The sequence below is a fragment of the Microtus oregoni genome, unplaced genomic scaffold (genome assembly GCF_018167655.1).
Source record: "Microtus oregoni isolate MIOR12 unplaced genomic scaffold, Mior012 000035F_ref0000213, whole genome shotgun sequence".
NCBI lineage: Eukaryota > Metazoa > Chordata > Mammalia > Rodentia > Cricetidae > Microtus > Microtus oregoni.
In genome coordinates this window covers 12,259,215-12,281,800 of record NW_024543094.1, presented here as the reverse complement: position 1 = coordinate 12,281,800, position 22,586 = coordinate 12,259,215, and the positions used below count along the sequence as shown (strand labels likewise).

General features: G+C 36.1%; 1 protein-coding gene across 1 annotated transcript; it reads left to right on the top strand.

The window, feature by feature from the left end:
- Positions 1-435: 435 nt before the first annotated feature.
- LOC121432644 (estradiol 17 beta-dehydrogenase 5-like) lies at positions 436-18,394 on the top strand. Its single transcript, XM_041630749.1, has 9 exons — positions 436-519; positions 2,891-3,058; positions 5,357-5,473; positions 6,955-7,032; positions 7,414-7,536; positions 9,315-9,424; positions 9,701-9,866; positions 14,337-14,419; positions 18,046-18,394. Exons 1-9 carry the CDS (start codon positions 436-438, stop codon positions 18,086-18,088), a joined length of 972 nt encoding a protein of 323 aa, XP_041486683.1. The 3' UTR covers positions 18,089-18,394.
- Positions 18,395-22,586: the final 4,192 nt, after the last annotated feature.

Genomic DNA, 22,586 nt, shown 5'->3' with positions numbered 1-22,586 from the left:
AACATATCTTGCAGGCAAAACAGATTTTAAGTCGTAGGTTTTTGTGGCTCTGTTGGTGTTCCAGTCCCTCTACTGGAAGCCCTGCCTGTTTACAGAGGATGGCCTATTCAGATTTTATGTATCACATTGCTAGGAGTTCTAGTAGGTTCACCTTGTCTACTCCAGGAAGTTGCCATTACACCGTGTTTCTGCCTTGCTCCTGAAATGACCCATATTTCCTTCCAGTCATTTCTTCCAGTACTCTCTCTCCCTTCCTCCCCCTTACCTGACCCCTCCTATTCCCACTATCACCCAACCACATTACACCAGAAAAAAATATTTTATTTTCCTTTGCCATTAGTTACTCATTACAAGACAATCAGGACTGTGCCAAGCACATATTTGCTGTCCTATAAAGACAGAAGTAATATCTTCTTTGTTGGAGTACCTAGAAGCATGAATTCTAAACAGCAGACAGTGAGACTAAGTGACGGTCACTTCATCCCTGTACTGGGCTTTGGTACCTATGTACCTCAAGGGGTAAGAGCAACAGAAGGGGCTCAGGGTTCAAGAAAAAAGAGTGCTTGGCTTGGCTAAGTGGGATTGATATGGTATGTGCAGTCATTGAGTTCTGATGTGATTTAGTTGGGCTAACTTTCTTCTTTGTTTTACCATGGTAGAACTATTCCTTGTACAAGGACAAGGCAGAATACACTCAGCATCAGGGCTGAGAAATGAGTTTTGCAGCAGAATTTGAGGGCACTAGTTTTTCCTTCCATTTTCTTCTATCTTAATTAGAGAAAAAGAATGAAATCAAGCCTTCAAGAGCACTGCATGAGGATCAATGGTACTGAATTCTGAGCATTTTTTTTTGTTTTAAATTTGTTTATTTCACCTTACTGGAGTATCCCTTCCCCTTTCTCGTTGCATTCCCTTATAAAACAACTCCCTAACTCACCCAGTTCACTTCTCCTCTATGTCTTTTCCAAAAATGGCAGGCTTCCCATGGAGATAAAAAAAATCACAGCATATCAAGTTGCAGAAAGACTAAGTACCTCCCCATGTCTTAAGGCTGGACAAGGTGACCCAATATGATGGATAGGGTCCCAAATGTCAGCCAAATAGTTAGAGACAGCTCTTGATTCCATTTTTAAGAGTCACATAAAAAGACCAAGCTACACAACTGTCATATATATGCAGAGGGCCTAGGTTAGTCCCATGAAGGCTCACTGGTAGTCAGTTCAGACACTGTGAGCTCCCTTGTGAGGAGGGCAGTTTATTCTGTGGGTTTTCTTGTGATGTCCTTGATCCCCCTGTCTAGAATCTTTCTTCCTTCTCTTCAGCAGGATTCTCTCTGCTGGGCCTCATGTTAGGCTGTGGGTCTCTGTTTCTTCTCCAGTTGCAGAATGCAGCCTCTCTGATGAGAATTAAAACTATTAAAAAGTGCTTGTTTGCAAGCCCTAGTTCTTTTTCTGAGATGTGTGTTTATATATTTACCCATTTTAAAACTGTATTCTTCTTCCTTTTGTGCTTTATAGATGTCAACTTGACATTAGCCAAGTTCATTTGAAAGAGGAGAATGTCAACTAAGACAATGTCTCCATAAAATTTGACTTTAAGAAAAAAATTTTAAAGTAGTGATTGATGTGATAGGGCTCAGCCTACTGTGGGTGGTAGCATCCTGGTAGTGGTCCTGGGTTCCATAAGAAAGCAGGCTAAGCAAGTCAAAAGGAGCAAGCCAGTAAACAACAATCCTCCATGGCCTCTAAGTCAGCTCCTGTCTCCAGGCACCTTCCCTAAATTTTCTTCCCTGACTTTGTTGAGTGATGGAGTGTGATCTGAGAGTTATAAGATGAAATAAAGCTTTTCAGCCACAAGTTGCTTTTGGTCATGGTGTTTTATCACAGAAATAGAAATTCTAACTAAAACAACAAATGTTGTGGAAAATATCTACTTTTTCCTGTATTTCCCTGAAATTGCATAACAATAAAAACTTCCTTTTATGTTTACTACATTGCTATTTCATTTTCTTCCTTTAACGCAGTATAGATTTTAATAAAATTTAGCCAATAGAATAAAAGCTTGTTTTTCATTAAATGACAATTCCTATAAACTAAGAAACTGTAGCTTAAATGAAGACATGCCCCTAAATATTTTTATGTATGATGTCCTTAATTTTCTAGGCATGGATTTGTGCTTTGAATACAATCTTGCTGATAGTTTTTATTATTTTTATGCAAAAAAGTGTCTGTGTGAAAATAAATTATATCATATTTCTATCTTCTCAAATTTCTGTGCAGAAATTGAACCTTAGACGATCCCTGGGAATGTTGAAATCTTCCCATTTCATAACAAGGATGATAACTTTCCATGAACTCTCTGTGCAAACAGTAGGACTCATGTGTGCATTCTTTCATCTGGGATGAACTAAGGGTTATTTATCAAGATACAAATGAACAACTTTGAAATGGAAACTAAATAGTTTCTATTTAAATGCATTTATTTTGTAAATTCAGTGTTAAGTACTTTGATTTATTCTTTTTCACTTCCCTGGGAGAAAGCTCATAGAAGATTCTATAGTGTTTCTTCTTTGTGTGGTCTCATGCCCTTTTTCTTTTATAAAATTTATGGTGTCATATACATAGGAATCTTTCTAGCACACATAATTTCCTGTGGTTTTGGTGGGGACCCTAATGCCAATTATATGTAATTGACTGGATAAATTGACTGGTTCCTGGGCACCCTACCCTTGTGACTCAGTGGAAGAGGTACAGACAGACTTGGTTGTATTCTTCACTGCAAATGCCTACCTCACTGAGGGGAAGCTTAATGCTAAAGATGTTTTGTTGTTATGCTTTAAAAATACTAAGTCATATCTATCTCTAAATACTGCTTTTGGTTGATCTTATAGGAACCCAAAACTAAGGTTACAGAAGCCACCAAAATAGCTATAGATACGGGTTTCCGGCATATTGATTCTGCTTTTATATATCAAAATGAAGAGGAGATAGGACTGGCCATCCGAAGCAAGATTGCAGAAGGCACTGTGAAGAGAGAAGATATATTTTACACAACAAAGGTATTGATAAAAAAAATAAAATGTGATGTGCTGAAGTAATCTTTATATGATTAAATAATCAATGAATTTTAGTGCAATACCAAAATTGGCCATTATTATAGAGAAAGTTGTTAGCTTTAACTGTCTCATCAATGTCTTTAAATTTTTCAGTGGGTGTTAGCTTCCTTTTGTTCTGAATCTCAGTTTAGTAGAGCATGATTTAGAATGGACTAAAAAACTGGCTATTTTTATTGATTGCATGAATAACTATAAAATTTCTCAATACCAGAACACTATTTCTCTCTTTTATCAATAAATACAGTATTATAAGAATATACTTTTGGTGTTAAAGAAGATACAATTAATTATAGAATACATGATATTATATTGTATAATTATTATTATATAACAATCAAATATAGCATATAAGTATGAGTTTTTATTATATAACTATAAATTATGATGTATATATATAATTCTATAATAATTTACTTATCCTATAAGTATTTCTATAAGTAGAAAAAAATGGATCTTGAAATATTTTCCTTCAGATATATAAACAAATTATGCATGAATTCTTCCACATTGAGTTGATTCGGTAATCAAATTATACTATTACTTTTTTCATTAAAGATATCGTTGTATAAGTAGAACAGAAATCTTAAAAGCAGTAAGAAATATATGAAAGTACCTCCATAAATTTTCCACAGATATCATTATTTATCTTTATAGGCTGTATATCATTGTGTCTATTATACTTTTCTGAAACTGTTACTATCACTACAGAATTCTGAGTAAAGTGTGCTTTGTCATTATGATGGTTAGGATGTCATTAGGCAATGGGAGTAGTTCAGTTCAACAATAGTCTTATAAAACACCATTGAATGCGTGTGGATCATTTCTCACAAATACTTTGTTATATAGCACATGACTATGTGTTCTGTATTTGTATTTTTGTGTTTCTTTTGCATGTAATTTCTTATTTAAAAAAGTGCAGGTGTTCTACATTTTTTTTTAAATTCTCATTTTTCCAAATCAAGCAGTTACTGAGGTTTTTGTTGCTGCCAAAGACCATGATCTCAATGTGAATGATCAGGCCATATAAATACTTTGATTTTTTTCTTACTTTGACTGAATAAAAGTGCTTAGGGATGTTATTGTTTATGATGTTACTCTTTACTGGGAGGAAATTGAAATAAAGAGACTGGAAATCAACCTAAAATAATACTTTAAAGTCTTTCTAAATGCTTGTTCCCCACCTAATAAAATTGCCCAGTAACTTATTTTTTAGACTATTTGATTTTATCTATGTATGATTTAAAAAATATTTACTTGTTGTATGTGTATTCGTATCTTGATTGCATGTATGTTACATGTACCATGAGTGAGCTTTATACCTGCAGAGACTAGAAGCAGGCATCAGAACCCCTAGAACTAGAGGTAAAGAAGGCTGTGATCTGCCACATGGGTGCTGGGAAACAAATCAGGCCTATCTACAAGCACTGCCTTGTTAACACTTCTCTCTAAACCTCCATGCTTTATTTTGAGGTTGTATACTTTTATTCATTTTCTTTTTACATAGACATAGCAGCATTACTTCCTCTGCCTGTGATGGATAGTGAAGGATGAAAGCACACGTGGCAATAATTTTTCCTTGACCAATCATTTAAGACCTGAGACCCCAACTAATAATTCAGAGTGAGCAAATGCAGACCACCAAATTTTCCTGCTGATAATACAATATGTCATTCTGGAAGGATTTTAAATGGCTATTTAGACATAGAGAACCAGTAATCATGATGTTCTAGAGAACAGTTCCTTCATTGTTGCTGATTGATTATAAAGTGACTGTTTTCATAGTATTCTTGGAAATCCTGGTACATTGCAACGACATTCATATAAGGTGATTGAGGTTATTTACATTACAAACAATAGTTATAGGTGAGGTTAGAGTTGCTTTATGTATATTAATCTAACACAGCACACCATAATGAACTATATGTAAGAAATGTTATAGTGTATTAGAATCCAAAATTGTTTTCTTAATTCAGCAAAATTAAATTTTTATGATAAACACTATAACTGCTTGATGGAAGTTTTGGGACTTGAGTAATATCCAACATCAAGTTAAAATAAACAAATATTTAAGAGAGGTCATAGATAGATAAAATGAATAAAATTCAAGGGGAATAAAAATAGTTTTTCCTATGGTCATCAGTGTCACAGCACTTGAAAAAAATGTCTCTAATAAGTAAACTTACACACCAAACTCTTAAATTTTAATAATACAATGTAAGTTCCATTCTTTAACTTTCATAGCTTTGGTGTACTTTTCACTGTCCAGAACTGGTGCAGCTTTGCTTGGCGCAGTCCCTGAAGAAACTCCAGTTCCACTATGTGGACCTGTTCCTCATTCATTTCCCAGTGTCTCTGAAGGTATGCAGATATGATCACCAAAAAATTTCATCTCTAAAGTTAACATTTTCCTGATTGGTTGAATTCAACTTCTATCAAGTTTTAAAACAGAGTTTGGTTAATTTTAGAAAATTCTTATAATTTATGCAAAGGAGATAATAGGATTATGTGAATGAATAGCCTAAGCCTTGAATTTGAAATTCTAAGCAATCTTAAAACGTGTCTTTGATTTTTAATTCCTGACCTGTGTATTATTGTAAATCTGCTTATTTGTTTTATAAGTTATTTTAGTTTTATTTCATACGTGGGATTGTTTTCCCTGAATGTGTTTTCACCAAGTTGTGTGTGGTACCCAAAAGGCCAGAAGATGGCATTGAGTTCCTTGAGATAGGAGTTATAAACAGTAATGTGCTGCCATGTGGGTGCTTGGAATTGAACCTGTTTTCTTTGGAAGACCAGCAAGGTCTTTTAACTGTTGAACAATCTTTCCAGCTCCAAATTAGCTTAGTTTTTATTTCAACAATTTCTATTGGTGATAAATTTAGACTTTACATAGTTTGAAGTTCTAGTTCATTGACAGGTGCCGATTTCTATGTATTTTACATCATCAAAATAATATTTAAAAATACACCAATCTGGAGCTGGAGAGACATGCAGTTCAGTGGTTAAGAGCACTTTTTGGTCTTACCGAGGCCCTGAGTTTAGTTTCCAGCTTCCACTTCAGATAGTTCGTTAATTGTCTGGAATTCCATCTCTAGGGAACCTGACACCATCTTCAAGTGTTTATCAGCACCTTCAGCTGTGATACACACACAGACACACACAACAAACAAACACAAAAGAGCAAACAAAACACAACAATCTTGCGTCATCTTTTGCATACTTGTCAGGACTGAAGAACAAAAAAGCAAGGAACATGGGGAAGATTTCTTGTTTGCCATGAGTCAAAATGAACTTTATTGTTGGTGGAGATCACTGTAATATTCTTATCAGTTCCTAAATGAAAGTGGCATTGAACAGAAACACAAGTCAAGCATGACCATCTAAGTAACCAGAAACAAGTTCTTTATTAAAATGAAATTACTTGTTTTTTAAAAAGAACCATGGAACTTAAGGACATTTTTTACAACTTTACATTCAGAACATAAGAACAGGGGCTGGAGAGATGGCTTAAAGGTTAAGAGCACTGACTGCTCTTCCATAGGTCCTGAGTTCAATTCCCAGCAACCGTATGGTGGCTCAAAAAGTAATGACATCTGGTGCCCTCTTCTGGCGTGCAGGTGTACATGCCGGCAAAATACTATGTATATAATTAAATCTTATAAAAATCAAACAAACAAACAAACAAAAAAAAAAACAACCCAAAACATAAGACCAGTATTAAATGAAATATAATACACCCATCTGCTGGAAGTCATATTCATACCCCTTTCTTTATCAGTGAGTTTTGTTATTGTGAGCAAATGCATTTGTTGAGAGATTAACATTTGTCGCTATTCCAGCCAGGAGAAAATTATCTTCCAACAGATGAGAATGGAAAATACATATTTGACACAGTGGATCTGTGTGCTCTCTGGAAGGTGAGTACATCGATGAGAGCACAGTGGAAGTAGGAGTGAGAGTAGAGTCAGAACCCCACTTGTGAGAGTGAGGTGTGCATTCTGTATTGTAAAAATTAATGAGATTCATAGGTATTTATTTACTGAAGAGGTGGGGGCCATGCATGACAGTGATATAATAGACATGAAGGGAATGTTTGACTTAAATGATGACAAACAATCTAATTGACTAAGGGTAGCTCAGGGTACTCTTAGGGATGGATACTGTCATTTTCCTTACTGTTTTATTTTTCCTAAGAATGAATGCCATAAAGTTTCATTTTTATTTTCTTACAGTGTTGTTTCTGATGTTATAGTTTTCCACTTATGTTAGTTTATATATTGGCATTATTTTCTCTTTAGGCCATGGAAAAGTGTAAGGATGCAGGACTGGCCAAGTCCATCGGGGTGTCCAACTTTAACCGCAGGCAGCTGGAGATGATTCTTAACATGCCAGGGCTCAAGTACAACCCTGTGTGCAACCAGGTGGGGATCCTCAGCCCCCAATCTTTCCTTTCCATTCCTTTCTTCCTCTGTTACTGCGAGGTGCCAATTGGAGGGAAGAAATAACATTGGAAACTTAGAACGAAGCTTTGAGATGACCTTGTTCTCTAGTGTCTTTCAATTTTTCTGGTTTCTGCCATAAAATAAAGCATTAAAGCACATTTATTTTGCTAGCCTTGTCCCTGGAGTTATTCTTAGCATCATTAAGGGAAATGGTAAAGTTTCTTTATTATAAATTGTGACCTAAATCATACACATATTTGGTTTATGTTTCTTGACCAATATTCATGTCAGGTTTTAGGTTTATTTTTTGAAAAATTAGTCTAGTAACATTATTTCTAGAAGATGGGATAATCTTTCATAATTTTCATTATAAGTATTTTGAGAAAGAAAGCTACTATAATGATTGCTGCAGAGGGTTTATCTCTCCTATTTCTCCTTTCCTTTCTTCACTATACTCTTAGTTTCCTTGGCCAAATTCAGTTCATAACCTTAATTTTATTTAACTGTTGTTATATACAGATATGGATATGTGTTTGTACATACATATTTATAAATTCATGAATACAGCCTTCTCAGTCTGCATGATGTTATTTGTATGTGTAGATTTTTAGGACTGATCATTTGGCTCCACATAATCAATTGGCATTCCTTCCCTGGGGAGGACTGTTTCTCTGACTCTCTGAATTCCTTTCTTTACTTTAGTTCTTTTTGTACTTTAGTAAGAAATTGTTTATTTTTATTTTATGTACATATTTTATTGGATGTTCTTATTTTTTATTTTAATGCCAAAATATACATAAATGACACTATTGCTACATCCACAAACTGTTTCTTTTCCTTTCCTTATGGATTTTGTCAATTTTTGTTTTAGTTTTCTATTTGATAATCAAAAATCAATGAATCCATTCCATGCTCCACAAAGGGAGCATGAGTCATAACTCATCATAGCAAAAGCTCGTATTTCCATTAATGAAACATGATATAGAGCTAGCTTTCCTTCAAAAATGTTGCTTCTTCAACTGTTTCCTATAACATAAATTCTAAATATAACCATGTAGCTCTGGAGTATTTAATGGAATATTGATGGGGAGAGAAGGAAGTGGAACAAGGGTAAATATGCTCAAAATATATGGCATACTTTATGAAAATGTATCTGAAATGCCTCATTATGCACAATAACAATAAATCAAATAACTTATTCAATCATGGTACTAGCAGGATGGCACAGTGGGTAAAGGTTCATGGTTCCAAATCCTTTGATTTCTGGGACCCATATGGTAGAAGGAAAAAAATCACCATGCAAAAAACTTCTGACCACCTCATGTTCACTGTGACATAGACACACAAACATCTACCATCTTCCAAAATACACTTGAAGATATTTATATTTTCTTTTTTCCCTTTTCCCATTTCTTCTCCATTTACTTTTATTTATTTATTTATTCATTCATTTATTTATGCATTTATTTTATTTTGCTTGTTTTATAAGACATAGTCTTTATCTGTAACCCAGGCTTGTCTGAAACATTTTGTAGACTAGAATGGCCACAAGCTCATTGCAATCTTCCTGTCTCTGCCTCCTAAAATGTAGAGTAATGGTCGTGAGTCACCATACCAGGCCTGATAGCAATATATTCAATTAAAATTTCATTATGTGGATTGAACTAATTTATCTTTTAAACATTTTTGACATTTTTCTTTATATTAAATATGGAATTTTATTTACTTTGGCACATTTCTATTTCATTCATCTATAGGTAGAATGTCATCCTTATCTCAACCAGAGAAAACTTCTGGATTTCTGCAAGTCAAAAGACATTGTTATGGTTGCTTACAGCGCTCTGGGAAGCCAACGAGAACATATAGGGTAACATGGACAATGATAATCAAACCAAATGAAAACAATGTTGATTAAATAGTTTTTCATCTTATGACACTGTTTCTTGTAGTTCATTATTAATGAAACTTAAGCAGGGAGAATTTTCATTTTGGGGAGCATAAAAGTCTATAACGGTTTTATAGTTTCCCCATGCATTATATTTGGAAAAACCATGGCCTATATGTCAACCTTTCTATGTATTAGAAGTCTTCTAACAAATTCAACAGTTAGAAGAAGATATTAACACTTCTGCCTTCCCTCCAGGGTGAACCAAAATATTCCAGTTCTTTTGGATGATCCAGTTCTTGGTTCCATGGCAAAAAAATACAAGCGAACTCCAGCCCTGATAGCTCTTCGCTATCAGCAGCAGCGTGGGGTTGTGGTCCTGGCCAAGAGTTTCACTGAAAAGAGGATAAAAGAGAACATGCAGGTAATGATATGCTGCAGGTGTTAGGCACCTACACAGATTTATCCTATGGACTTGGTGGTTAGTACTATAACCCTAGTCAATATCCTTTACGTTCTGACTGTATCTGTGCTTTAAGGGCATCTCCAGGGGGTTTAAATAGTATTCCTCAGAAGGAATGACTGTTTACAGAGTGACTGCTGTTACAGCTAGATGTTTATATCAGAATAACATTGGTAATTTAACTTTAATTAGGTGGCATGCCCTTTTCTTCATTTTCTGAAATGAAGCAAGTGAGCCTAGGCAATTTTCATCTTTCAATTTCTTTGTGGTTTATTTTGTATTTTCCTGTAAATACATGTATTTTAATGTTCTGGTCTTTAATCACTTTGAATGCATTTCATGTCATAAAACTATGTTTTTCATGTTTTGGCTTTCATGAGAGTACTTCTCTGCTCATTTTGAATAGGAGATCATTTATACCACTAATACTAGCAGTGGTAAAAATCAATCCGCACCTACGTACAGGCCCTTTTTGAATAGTCAGTTATGCAGTTGATTAGTTCATGGTTAGAGATTTGTGTGGTCTGATCCAATCTCAGATTATTCTAATCGTGGTCAGGCTCTCTCCTGTTCTGCATTGAAGTTGTTCGTACATTTGAGGAGCGGTGAGGTGTCTGCTCTAGGGTAAGGATCACACTGTCCTAAGTGGAGCTGGATTCTCCTCTCTGTAGTGTTTATCCTCCAGTCAGCCAGTGCTCCTCATATTATACAACCCCCAAGTAGTTTACAAATTCTATGTGTTTTCACATCTAATCTTATATCAGGTACACCATCTCTTGTCGTAAATACAAGTGACACCCTAAGCCATGTGGCAAGAAATTTGTCCACATCTTAAGGAGAACAGCACTAAATTCATTTAACACAAAGTAGACTCTGGAAAATAGAAACAAGAGATGTTCTTCTAGTCTATTTCATTTTTTATTCTGTAAATTCATTGGACTTTCTGATTTTGTTAAACACCTCATTTCCAGATCTAGATTCTCACCATGTTTCAAATTAAATACTAATATTAAAAGGAATTTCTTTTCTCCATTTTTTAGATTATTCATGGATTTCTTTTGTAGTTGGCTGGTGTTAAGATTTCCTGTGTGAAAATAAATCAAACTCTTCTCTGTCATCTTCAAAAATGTCATTCTCTGTCCTTTCCATCTTACCCTTAAGTTTCACTAGAATTACTCTTTGATCATTCCAATCATTGGCTAAAACATATAATTTAAAAATGGGTAACAAAATTTATTTTCAGTAACCCCATGTCTATACTCATTTCTATCATCAATTAATGCATTACTTTTTTTAATGACTCTATCTTCTAGATATTCTAAGGTTCCCTTTTACATAATGGCATACATATTCTGGTTATTCTTTTTTTATTTTATTTTTATATTATTATTACAAATTTTCACCTACTCCCCTCCTCCCATTTCCCTCCCCCTTCTCCCCATTCCCCCTCCTCCTCCCTCTCCAGTCCAAAGAGCAGTCAGGGTTCCCTGCCCTCTGTGAAGTCCAAGGTCCTCCCCCCTCCATCCAGGTCTAGGAAGGTGAGGATCCAAACAGAATAGGTTCCCACAAGGCTAGTACATGCTGTAGGATCAAAACCCAGTGCCATTGTCATTGGCTTCTCAGTCAGCTTTCATTGTCAGCCACATTCAGAGAGTCCGGTTTGATCACATGCTCCATCATTCCCAGTCCAGCTGGCCTTGGTGAGTTCCCATTAGATCATCCCCACTGACACAGTGAGTGGGCACACCCCTCATTGTCCTGACTTCCTTATTCATGTTCTCTCTCCTTCTAATCCTCATTTGGACTTTGGGAGCTCAGTCCAGTGCTCCAATGTGTGTCTTTGTCTCTATCTCCATCCAAGTTATCCTCCTGGATGTTGGAAGTAGACAAGATTGCCAGGCAAAATTGAGAACTTAGGGGAGAGGTGGGGTGGGAGTATTGGGAGATGGGGAGAGAGAAGTGAGAAGGGGAGGATGGAGAGAGCTTGGGGGAATGGGACAGTTGGGATGGAGGAAGAGTGGGTATGGGAGCAGGGAAGTATATATCTTAAGGGAGCCACTTTAGGGTTGGCAAGAGACTGGATTCTAGAGGGGTTCCCAGGTGTCCAAGGAGGTGTCCCCAGCTTTTTCCTTGAGCAGCTGAGGAAAGGGCACCTGAACTGACCCTATCCTATAGCCACACTGATGAATATCTTGCATATCACCATAGAGCCTTCATCTGGCGATGGATGGAGATAGAGACAAAGACCCACATTGGAGCACTGGACTGAGCTCCCAGGTCTGCTTATTCTTTATGGGTTATTCTTTTATGCAATCAATTTGGCCACTTCCATCCAGGGTGTTTTGACAAAGTTGATATTACACTGAGTTTATTATTTTGGAGACTGTGACTATTTGCTGTATGACTTGGATTTGAAGTGCTCAATACATGATAACATTAGAAACTTGCAATAATTCAAATAGTTATTACATTCATTTCCAACTTCTATAAATTTCAAACTAACGAATTTATTTATTCTGTTCTATCTTATTGACTCATAGAAATATAATTATTTTATTAACAGCCTTTGTTGCTGTTGTTGTTTTATTAGCTGCCAGATGTGTTGAAAAGAGAGGAAGTATGCAAGAAGTGCCTGATCCTTAATATGATTAATTTTTCAGACATTGCTAGCTATTTTTTCTTGGTGTTATTTTTATGAGAACCTTTGGTCTTCTCATCTTATTTCTTTCCCTTTGTTAACAAGAGAAAACCTTCTTGTTGATGAACTGGACCACATTTTATATAAAAAAAAATTCTTGATGTCACTTCCTTTTAATTGGAGTTTAATTATTAAGATTTCTAAAATTTTTACCTTGAATTGCATTATAAATATTTCATAAAATACTATTGCTCAAGTTTGAGGCATAGAAGAACATTGTGTTAATGACAGACACTATTACTTGGAGTCAGTCACTGTTTCTTGCTCTTACAGTCTTTCTGCCTTGTCTTCCACATAATCCTTGAGCTTTGAGGGGAAGAGTTCATAGAAAGTCTCCCATATAGGAGAGAGAGCTCCAAAGTCTTTCACTCTCTGTGTATTTTCTTTTTCTGGGTCTCCATGTCAATTTCCATCTACTGCAAGAAGAAGCTTTTCTTTCTTTTTTTTTTACTTAAATAATCTTTATTTCTCATGCACTAGGAAAATGGGTCATATGAAACACTGTTCTTCATAGCAAAGGCCTTGGTCTAGAACATAATGTAAGAGGCTAACTGGGATCTGGGCCTGGCCAAAGACCTGGGAACCCCTGTAGGTGGTACCACCTCCAGGGATAATGGCAGGCCCAGCACCCCCCAACTGTACACACAGATCAGGGCAGCTGCCCGTTCCCACAGGGGCACAAGGCAGTTGGTAACAAAGGGATATGTGGAGTGAGGAGAAACAGAAGAGGCAGTGGTCCAGTCCTTTAGGCCAGGCCTCTAGGGCCATGAGCAAGCCAAAGCCTACTCTAGCACAGACACCAAGCAGCCAGTGCCACACAGAGGGATCTGATACGCAGGTATAGAAATAAATCATTAAAAGTCTTTTTATTGCCACAGACCAGACTCAATTGACTTGATGCATATATTAACTCACAGGGATTGTGGCAGCATGCACAGGTTTAGGCTAGAAAAATCTTCAGAACTAAAGGGGAGAAGTAAATTTAAGGTCCGACCCCTGGACGCTTAGGAGTTTTTCTCAACTGATATCTGCTGGGAATGATGAAATCAGTTTTCTGACAGCAGTGTCACTGAATATATGAACTATATTTCCGGGCAGGAGGCATACCCAGGAATAGTTTACCAACACAAAATTAATGCCATATTTTTCTGGGGTTTTGTTTCATATTATTTTTATTACATTTTTTAGTTTACTTTGATTCTTTTATCTCTGTGTGTGTGTGTCTCTGTCTCTCTCTTTCTCTGTTAGTGAGTGAGTGTGTGTTGAACTTGTATAGGTAGGAAGATGGTAAGAATCTGGAAAGAGTTTGGGGAGGGGAAAAGAATGATTGATAGTAATATATGAAAATAGTTTAAAATAAAGAAAAAACTGTATCAATGACTACTATGGGAATTTGTTAAACATTTAAACTACTGAGTTTATTTTATTTTGGACCATCGAACAACCTGATTACGATCATATTTGTAATCATAATGTCTTTATTTCTTCCTCAGGTCATTTGTTAATGCCTTTGTGTGAGAGGCTGTACCTTTCAATTCAGGAATTAATTTCCAGAATTTCTACATCTGGTATTCATCACTTCCTTAAATGTTTTGATGAGCATGTGTTCGTTTTCTTGATTTCTTGAATATATTAAATATTTATCTGCATCATTCAGTCTGGTGCATTTGGAATAGGCAGATTGACAAACATGCAGTGTAAATATAATAATGTAGCTCCTATTTCTTTGGTAGGTTTTTGATTTTCAATTGTCTTTGGAGGACATGAAAGTCATTGATGGCCTGAATAAAAACGTGCGATACCAAAGTTTCACAATGTAAGTAATTTCAGTAAATGTTTTTTCTCAACTTTTTTTTTCTGAGGTGGATTTAACATAATTGTTATCATTTGCCTTAATTTAAGCAAGGAATACAGAGACCATGTTACACCGGAAGGGAAACAAGAGCTTTATCCTCTGTTTCTAGCCTCCTGTGAATTCTGTCCATTGTGAGAGAAGCAGGAGGTGTGGACCCAGGCTCATACTGACCTAATGCATTTTACTGCTCTTCCCCTGTTTCAGGGACAGTTTCTGTGTCATCAGTGTTGGGTCTCTGTTCTTTGTGTGGGCTTCCGAATTTGTCTGTCCTGTGATTTACACTTGAGGCATTTAAACAAGCCTCATGAAGCATTTTTAATTCAATGTCATGTAATTTTACCTATACCTGCTTAATCTCTAATTATTTTAAATGCATGACTACCAGTCCTGTGGTCTTTGATATTTCCTCCAGGTGAAATTGTTTCTTGAATTCAGGAAGTTTAATGTTTTCAATGGTTTGAAAAGTTCTACATCTTTTTTTTTTTATTAAGAAAAGAGGAAAAAAAAACATAAACAAAAAACAAGTTTCCACCTCCTCCCAGCCTCCCATTTCCCTCCCCCTCCTCCCACCCTTCTCCCCCTCCCCCCACTCCTCTCCCCCTCCCTTCTCCCCCTCCTCCCACCCTTCTCCCCCTCCCCCCACTCCTCTCCCCCTCCCTCTCCAGTATGTAGCACCTTTCTCTCAGGTCTTTATGTATTGTGTTTGTGTTTATAATGACTGGCTTAATGAATTCTGTAGCTCACTTGGTATTGGTTTTCTAGAATATAGACACCTCAATGTTGAATATTAAGAAATATTAGAAAATAAAATTATGAATAGCATTATAGAATGTAGAAAACAATGCCACCTGTAGGAGAACTTTTAGCCAACAAAAAAGTGTTATCCTTCCATAATGCTATATCCATATGGCTATCTCTGTAAGTAGGAAAAATATTCTTATTACATCCATGATGGAAGAATTGCATATGTATTTCTTCTACTACTGGGAAATTACTTCTAAAGAATATAAATATGACAATTGTTGAGCTAGCATATTGAAAAATTGCTAGTACAGAGCACATCAGGTAGGCCAGTCTGCTTGGAGCAACCTCAGCAGTGTGATGTGTGGGCCAGGCCACCAGGAGCAGACTTTTCAGCACATTTTCTGAGTCAGTCTGCCAAGAGACACCTCTGCAGTGCAGCAGAAGGGACAGGCCATTGGGAGAAGCCTCAGCAGTGCAGTGGACCATGGCAATAGCAGTGACATCCAGGAATTATCAGCCAGGAAATCTGGGACAGCATGAAAAGACTGAACCTAAGAATAATAAAAGTTGAAGGAGAAGAATCCTAATTCAAAGACAAAGAAAATAAATTCAGCAAAATCATAGAAGGAAACTTTCCCCAACCTAAAGACAGACATGCCTATGAAAATACAAGAAGCTTACAAAACACAAACTAGACTGGACCAAAAAAAAGTTCATTTGCAACATAATAATCAAAACACTAAACATACAGAATAAAGAAAGATTATTGAGAACTACAACTGAAAAAAACCAAGTAACATATAAAGGCAGACCTATTAGAATTATACTCCACTTCTTAATGGAAACAATGAAAGACAGAAAGTCCTGGCTAGACATTATGAACAAACTAAGAAGCCATGGATGCCAGCCCAGACTACAATATCCAGCAAAACTTTCAATCAGTATAGACAGAGACACAGGATATTCCATGACAAACCCAGATTTAATCAATATCTACCCACAAATACTGCCCTACTAAAAGTACTAGAAAAAAAACTCCAATACAAGGAAGCTAGCAATAACCACAAAAACATAGGCTATAAATAATCACACACCAGAAAATCCCAAAGAATAGAAACACACAGCACCACAAACAAAAACAAAAACAACAGGAACTAGCAATCACTGGTCATTAATATCCTGTAATATTTGCCTATAAAAATGTAGACTAACAGACTGGGTATGAACACAGAGCCCATCTTTCTGTGACATACAAGAAACATACCTCAACATTAAAGACAGATATTACCTCAAAGTAAAAGGTTCGGGAAAGATTTTCCAATCAAATGTACTTATAAAACAAGCTGGTGTAGCTATCCTAATATATAACAAAGTAGACTTCAAACTAAATTAGTCAAAAGATATGAAGAATATCATTTCATATTCATCACAGGAAAAATCCATCAAGATGAAGTCTCAGTTCTGAACGTTTATGCCACAAATATAAGGGTACAGTCATTTGCAAATGATACACTTACAACAAGCATCAGATCCCACACACTGATAATGGGAGACTTCACCACTGCACTTTGACAACTTGAGAAGTCTGTCAGACAGAAACTTACCAGAGAAATAAAGGAACTAACAGATGTTTTGACTCAAAAGGGCTTGAGAGATATCAACAGAACATTTCACCCAAACCCAAAAGGATATAACTTCTCCTAAACCAAACAAGTGACCTGTATGACAAGAACTATTAATCTTTAAAAGAAATTGAAGAAGACAACAGAAGATGGAACGATCTACCATGCAACTGTGATTGTGTTCCTTGCCTTCTATCTTGTTTGAAACAGAATATCCTTTTTCTACTGTGTATTTCACGTTGTCTGTAGGTTTGCAGGAAGTTTTCTGTTTCCACTTTCTATGTCACCATGGAGAATTATTACAGTTGCATGCTACCATGGCCAGTTTTATGTGGACACTGGGGATCAAAACTCATACCACACATTTGCACCAAAAACATTTCTCCAGTTAGAAATGTTCCTACTCCATAATTTCTACTTCTAAATCAAGATCAGTATAGTGCTTGCAGGATTTTAGCAAGTAAATTATCAAGTAGAAATTGAGGTGAAATTGATGCCTCCCATTTATATCTCCCTGAAGTGCTTCTTATTACAGAGTGTGTAGTTTGCTTTTTTTATTTTCAAATCAAGGTGACTAGTTTCTGCTTTCATTAAGAATTTGAAATTAAACCAGCTGGACTGGGAAAGAACAAGCATAGGAACAAACTAGTTCCTCCGAATATGGTTGACAATTAAATGGCTAGGGAAGACTGAGGGACCACTGGCAGTAGCAGCAGAATTTATCCTACTTCCTTAACTGGCTTTTTGGGAACCTTTTCTCTTTGGAAACCTTTTCTCTTTGGGAACCTATTCTCTTGCTAGGTCTGGATATAGTAGGCAGGGCCTTGGACCTTCCCCAAAGCAATGGGCCTTACCCTCTCTGAGGAGTGGACAGAGGTAGTGGGGAGGTAGGTGAAGGGAATGGGAGGAAGGGAAGGAGTGGAAACTTGGATTCCATGTATAATGAAAAAAAGACAGTTTGTTCTCTTTTTTAAAAAATGGAAAAAAGAATTTATCTCTTTTGGATAGATATATATTTGATAATTTAACGTTATTTTCTGTGTATGTCTTAGGGGAAGGAGCATACTATGTAATATTTATTTAGTTTTTGTTTAACCATTTATAAAATAATGTTTAAGGTAGACTATGGATTACCAGAAAATAAAATTTTATATTTTGTATTTTTGCATAACAGCTTCATAGAAGTCACTCAAAACTCATACGATTTGTTTGTCTTTCTAGATTTGAGGGACAACCTGGTTTTCCATTTTCAGATGAATATTAACATGGAGGCCTTCCTGTGCCATGCCTCGTGCTAGAAGTCCGAGCATGTGGATATACAGAGGAAGCCTGCGACAGTGGTGGTTATTTCATATGCCACCCCAATCCTTTCTGGGAAACCCTGGTTTGCTGAATCTACAGCTATATACAATGAAACAAACACGATATATATTTGCCCCTTCCTGAATGGAAAAAAGAATAGTTTTCTTCAGGACTTATCTATGACAGTTTGTAGTAGTTACTTATTTTAACTTCTGACTGATTTAGATCTCTAAAGCATTTTTGTAGAAATGTGTGCACAGGGCATGTAATGATAGAAGACATTTTACAAACATATCTAACATGATAGTGAACAAAATTATCATCATCTGGAAAGTAGCAGTTATCAAGTGTCTATTAGTATGTTTTCCTCTAACACTTGAAGGAATGAGAAGTGTATTATGTGTAGTATAGCAAGTAAACCATACATAGGAAAGGCAGCTTTAGTCATGTTGTTTATCGTCTGATCTAGACACTGAACTATTCTTGTGGTAGGGTTCACAGTTGGTGAGGATAAACCACTTTTCATGGATCATGAAGACTCTAATGAAGGGAGATCTAAGAGGGACAATTTGAGTGTGTCTTTGCTTAAAAAACATGAATCAATATCCTTTGAGAAATACATCTAACCAATAATAATATGCTTTGTATGCCATGTGCCCCCAAATTAGTAATGTGCATTAAATGTGGAGCCCAGTGTGTCCCCAGGAAAAGAAATAGACTTACTCATGTATGGGGTCCTTTATTTAGACTCTTATAATGTTTATAATTTTCTCTGACTTCATCAATTTATGGTAACCAAATTTCAAGTTTTTTTTTTCTTTCTTTTTGGGTCAAATCAGCCCACATGAGCAAAGAAAACCTTCTAAATTTTAGAGCATAACCTAGGCAATAAGATAATAAGTGAAATATATAGTAGTTTAGGATATTTGTGATATGACAGAGTTGTTTACAAAATATGACTAAACATGAATACTATTCAAAAGTTAGACTTCCAGTTTTAAGTCTGACAAATTATGAGCTCTGAAGCTTTTACTTATTGCCTCACATTGAAGAACAAGTTGACAAATTAATGCTACCCTTCCTAGGTTGAAAAATGCAAGGCCACTGGTCAAATTTCTTACCTGAAAATCAAGGAAATGAGAAAAATCACCATGATGGCATACATAGAGAGTGTGCACTGCTCTTGTTGTCATTAATAGGAAATAATGCAATTATAATAAATTTAGGATTTCTAGAGATTAATGTACCCGGAAAAGGGGGAAGATGGATTCAATGATCGCTTTTTCTTTCCACAGTCAGGAGATAAATCACCAAGCAATTCTCAGCCTCACAGGTCTTCTGGATGGAGCTGTGGATGGCTTGGTACTAAGGGGGTGTAAAGGAAAAGGCAAAGGGAGCAAGTGCAGTAATTGTTCATTGGACAATAGGGTACTTCCTCTGCCTGCTGGTTTAACACCACAGAGGAAAGGTGAAGTAAGACCGCAGAGGAATGAGGATGAAAGAGCTGATTCTTTCAGTATTGGTGGAGAAGTAAATCTCTAGGATAAACCAATGACAGTGAGGAGACAGACTTGAACCAAACACAGGAAATATTTTTGCTCTGACATATGTTGATGCAGTAAAGAGAAAGTACAAATTGTCAACCTGCTTCTTACAGCACAGCACACTGAACTCACTCACTTTCATCAGTTTTGTACCTACTACCTGATGTATTACTTCTCTACTTAGCAAATAGGCTCACAAAATGCCAAAATTAGTCTTAATGGCTAAAACAAATATAACACAAAGATATTGTAGAGTTGTTGTGACAATATGACTAAAATTAAATGGCTAGTGACTCTAGAGAAAAAAAAATCTTATCAAGGGTTCAAAATCAGGAGAATGGTATAACTGTAGAAGTGGAAATCCTAAAGAAGGTCAAAGAAACTTAACCTCATCAACAGTAACAGACAGTAAGACTATTTGGCAGGATAGAGGAGCCTTTGTCTGTGGAAAAGGAAATGCTCATTCACCACAGAGAAAGCACTAATGACAGGCCATAAGAACACTCTCTTCTGTGTAAAGCTTAGTGAACCAGTGATTTAATTAGATTATCTTAGGGGACGTAAGTGAGAGTTTAGTTTCAGGAATTCAGTGACTCCCAGGCAATTGCCTTGCAGGATAGGCCCCATGTGTGGCCCACACAGGTAATGACCTTGTAAAAGGAGCATAGCTGGAATCTCCCCTTCAGTTAGCTTTCTATTTCCGATAGAGCAACTCCCAAGGCCAGGTAATTCTGGTATAGAATTATATGCATCATGGTGGGGATACTGGAAGTTGGAAGGTGCTGGAATATTCAGTGAGGATCAGTTGAACTTCCCTTAATTCTTCAACAGGGGAAACGTAATCATCCTGTGTTTGTGAGGGTCTTTGATGGGTACACACAAGTGTTCTGTTTCCAAGGTAGTTCATCAATAGATTCTGACACACTCAAGTATTCTAAAGACCTTCAGTAAATATCAGTGTGGAATCCTGAACTTGTATGCACAAAGAAAACTGAGAAAATGCTGCATATCTAGAATAGTGAAACTATGGGACTCTTGCAAAAGATATGTCACTGCTGTAATTGGAACAAGAAAAGAAAAAAACAGCAAATGTGCATGCCTGGAACATTTAAAACAGTAGACAACATTTCTGTAACAATGAGAGAAATGACAGATTTGTGAATCTTCAAAATGCAAAGGGAGAAATGTGACAAATCAAAAGAAAAACTAACATAAGGCGCATTGTATCCGTATTTATAAAATTAAGAGCAAAGAATATCTGAAAACAACCAGAGAAAGGATGACACAATACCTTTAGGAGCAAGATAAGACTAGCATGAAATCAATTTGAAAGCAGGAAACAAGAAGCTAATGGAAGAAAATATTAAAATGTTTTTTGAAAAAATATCCAACATAAGACTTACTGTATTCAGTTAGTTAATTCTTCAAATATTAGCTGGGAAGAGCTTCATAGTTAGGGATATAGCTCAGTGGTGAATCTTCATCTAGAATTATTTTCAGAAATTTTATAATTTTTTACATATTTAGTTATATGTTTGTCTATGTATATGATATGGAGTACATGTATCTCATAGCTCAAGTGTGGCAGCCAATGCACAAATTGAAATTTTTTCAAGAACAACAAAATTGTTTACATTTAGTCTACATAAATCTTATATGTTGTGAATGATCAAAGATGTCACTCAGGAGACACAACTGTTCAAGTAATAGTAATGACCATTATCCGAGTTATAGTTCATTTTACTGGTAAATTAGTGGAAGGATTTAATGTAATCAATCAATTCAATGGGAAAGAATTAGTCTCCCTTTCTAATATAACTGAATGGATATTTTAAGCATATATTAGCTTCTGTACACCACAGAAGACAAGTTAGTTCTGTTTTATTTAACGCTAAAAATGTTTACTATGATCTCCCACCACACATAGTTCTTTGGTAAGGGTGATAAGAGTGACGTGTAACTTAAAGAGCAGAGAAAGGTTTTGTAATAGAATCCAGAACATGAAAGAAGTTGATGTCTTCCTTAGTTCATGCAAAATCAGACTCATAAATCAGCAATTGTGCATTACGTATTTTTAAATGTTTAGACAAGAAAGCCATCGTCTTTCTCTTCAACGCATTTTATAATGTGTGAATATATATGAATAAGAGATAGCCCAATAAACATAATTCACCAATATTTCTTTCTAAATTTGTAAATGTCACTTCAACACATCACTGGTGTGGGAGGTCCTTGTGTCTATGTGTTGCCTTTATTGGTTAATGAAGAAAGAACTGGCTTGGCCTATAGCATGGGAGAAGAAAAGCATAGTTAAGATACACCATGGAGCTGCTGCCAGAGATAGACAAAGTGCTGAAACTTTGCTGGTAGGCCACGACCTCGTGGTGATATACAGATTAGTAGAAATCGGTCAAATTAATATGTAAGAGTTATCCAATACAAAGCTAGAGCTAATGGGCCAAGCAGTGATTAAATTAATACAGTTTCTGTGTGATTATTTTGGGTCTCAGCTAGCCAGGCGCTGGGACAAACAAGTGGACCCTCACTAACCAGTACACATAAAATGCAATATTTTTGAAGTAAAGAAGTTTTCTTTCTTAATAATGTTTTATTCAGTCTTCCTTCAATTGGCCAGTACTATAATCCTCTTCATCTTAGTACAATTGAACAGCATCAATATAGCATCTAATTTGGGTCCTCTGTAGCCATAGTATTGACATTTAAACATTCAAATGTTGAGAAATTACTCACATACTGTAATAAAACTTCCCAAATGCCAACTTTTCCTATACCTTTGGTGGGTTGTCTAATTGCAATGAAGAGTCCATCCTTGTTCACCTGGAGTTTTCCAATTGAGTAACAGTAATTGAACACCCATGTGACCTTTAAAGTTTCAGATGATCATGGCTTAGCTAT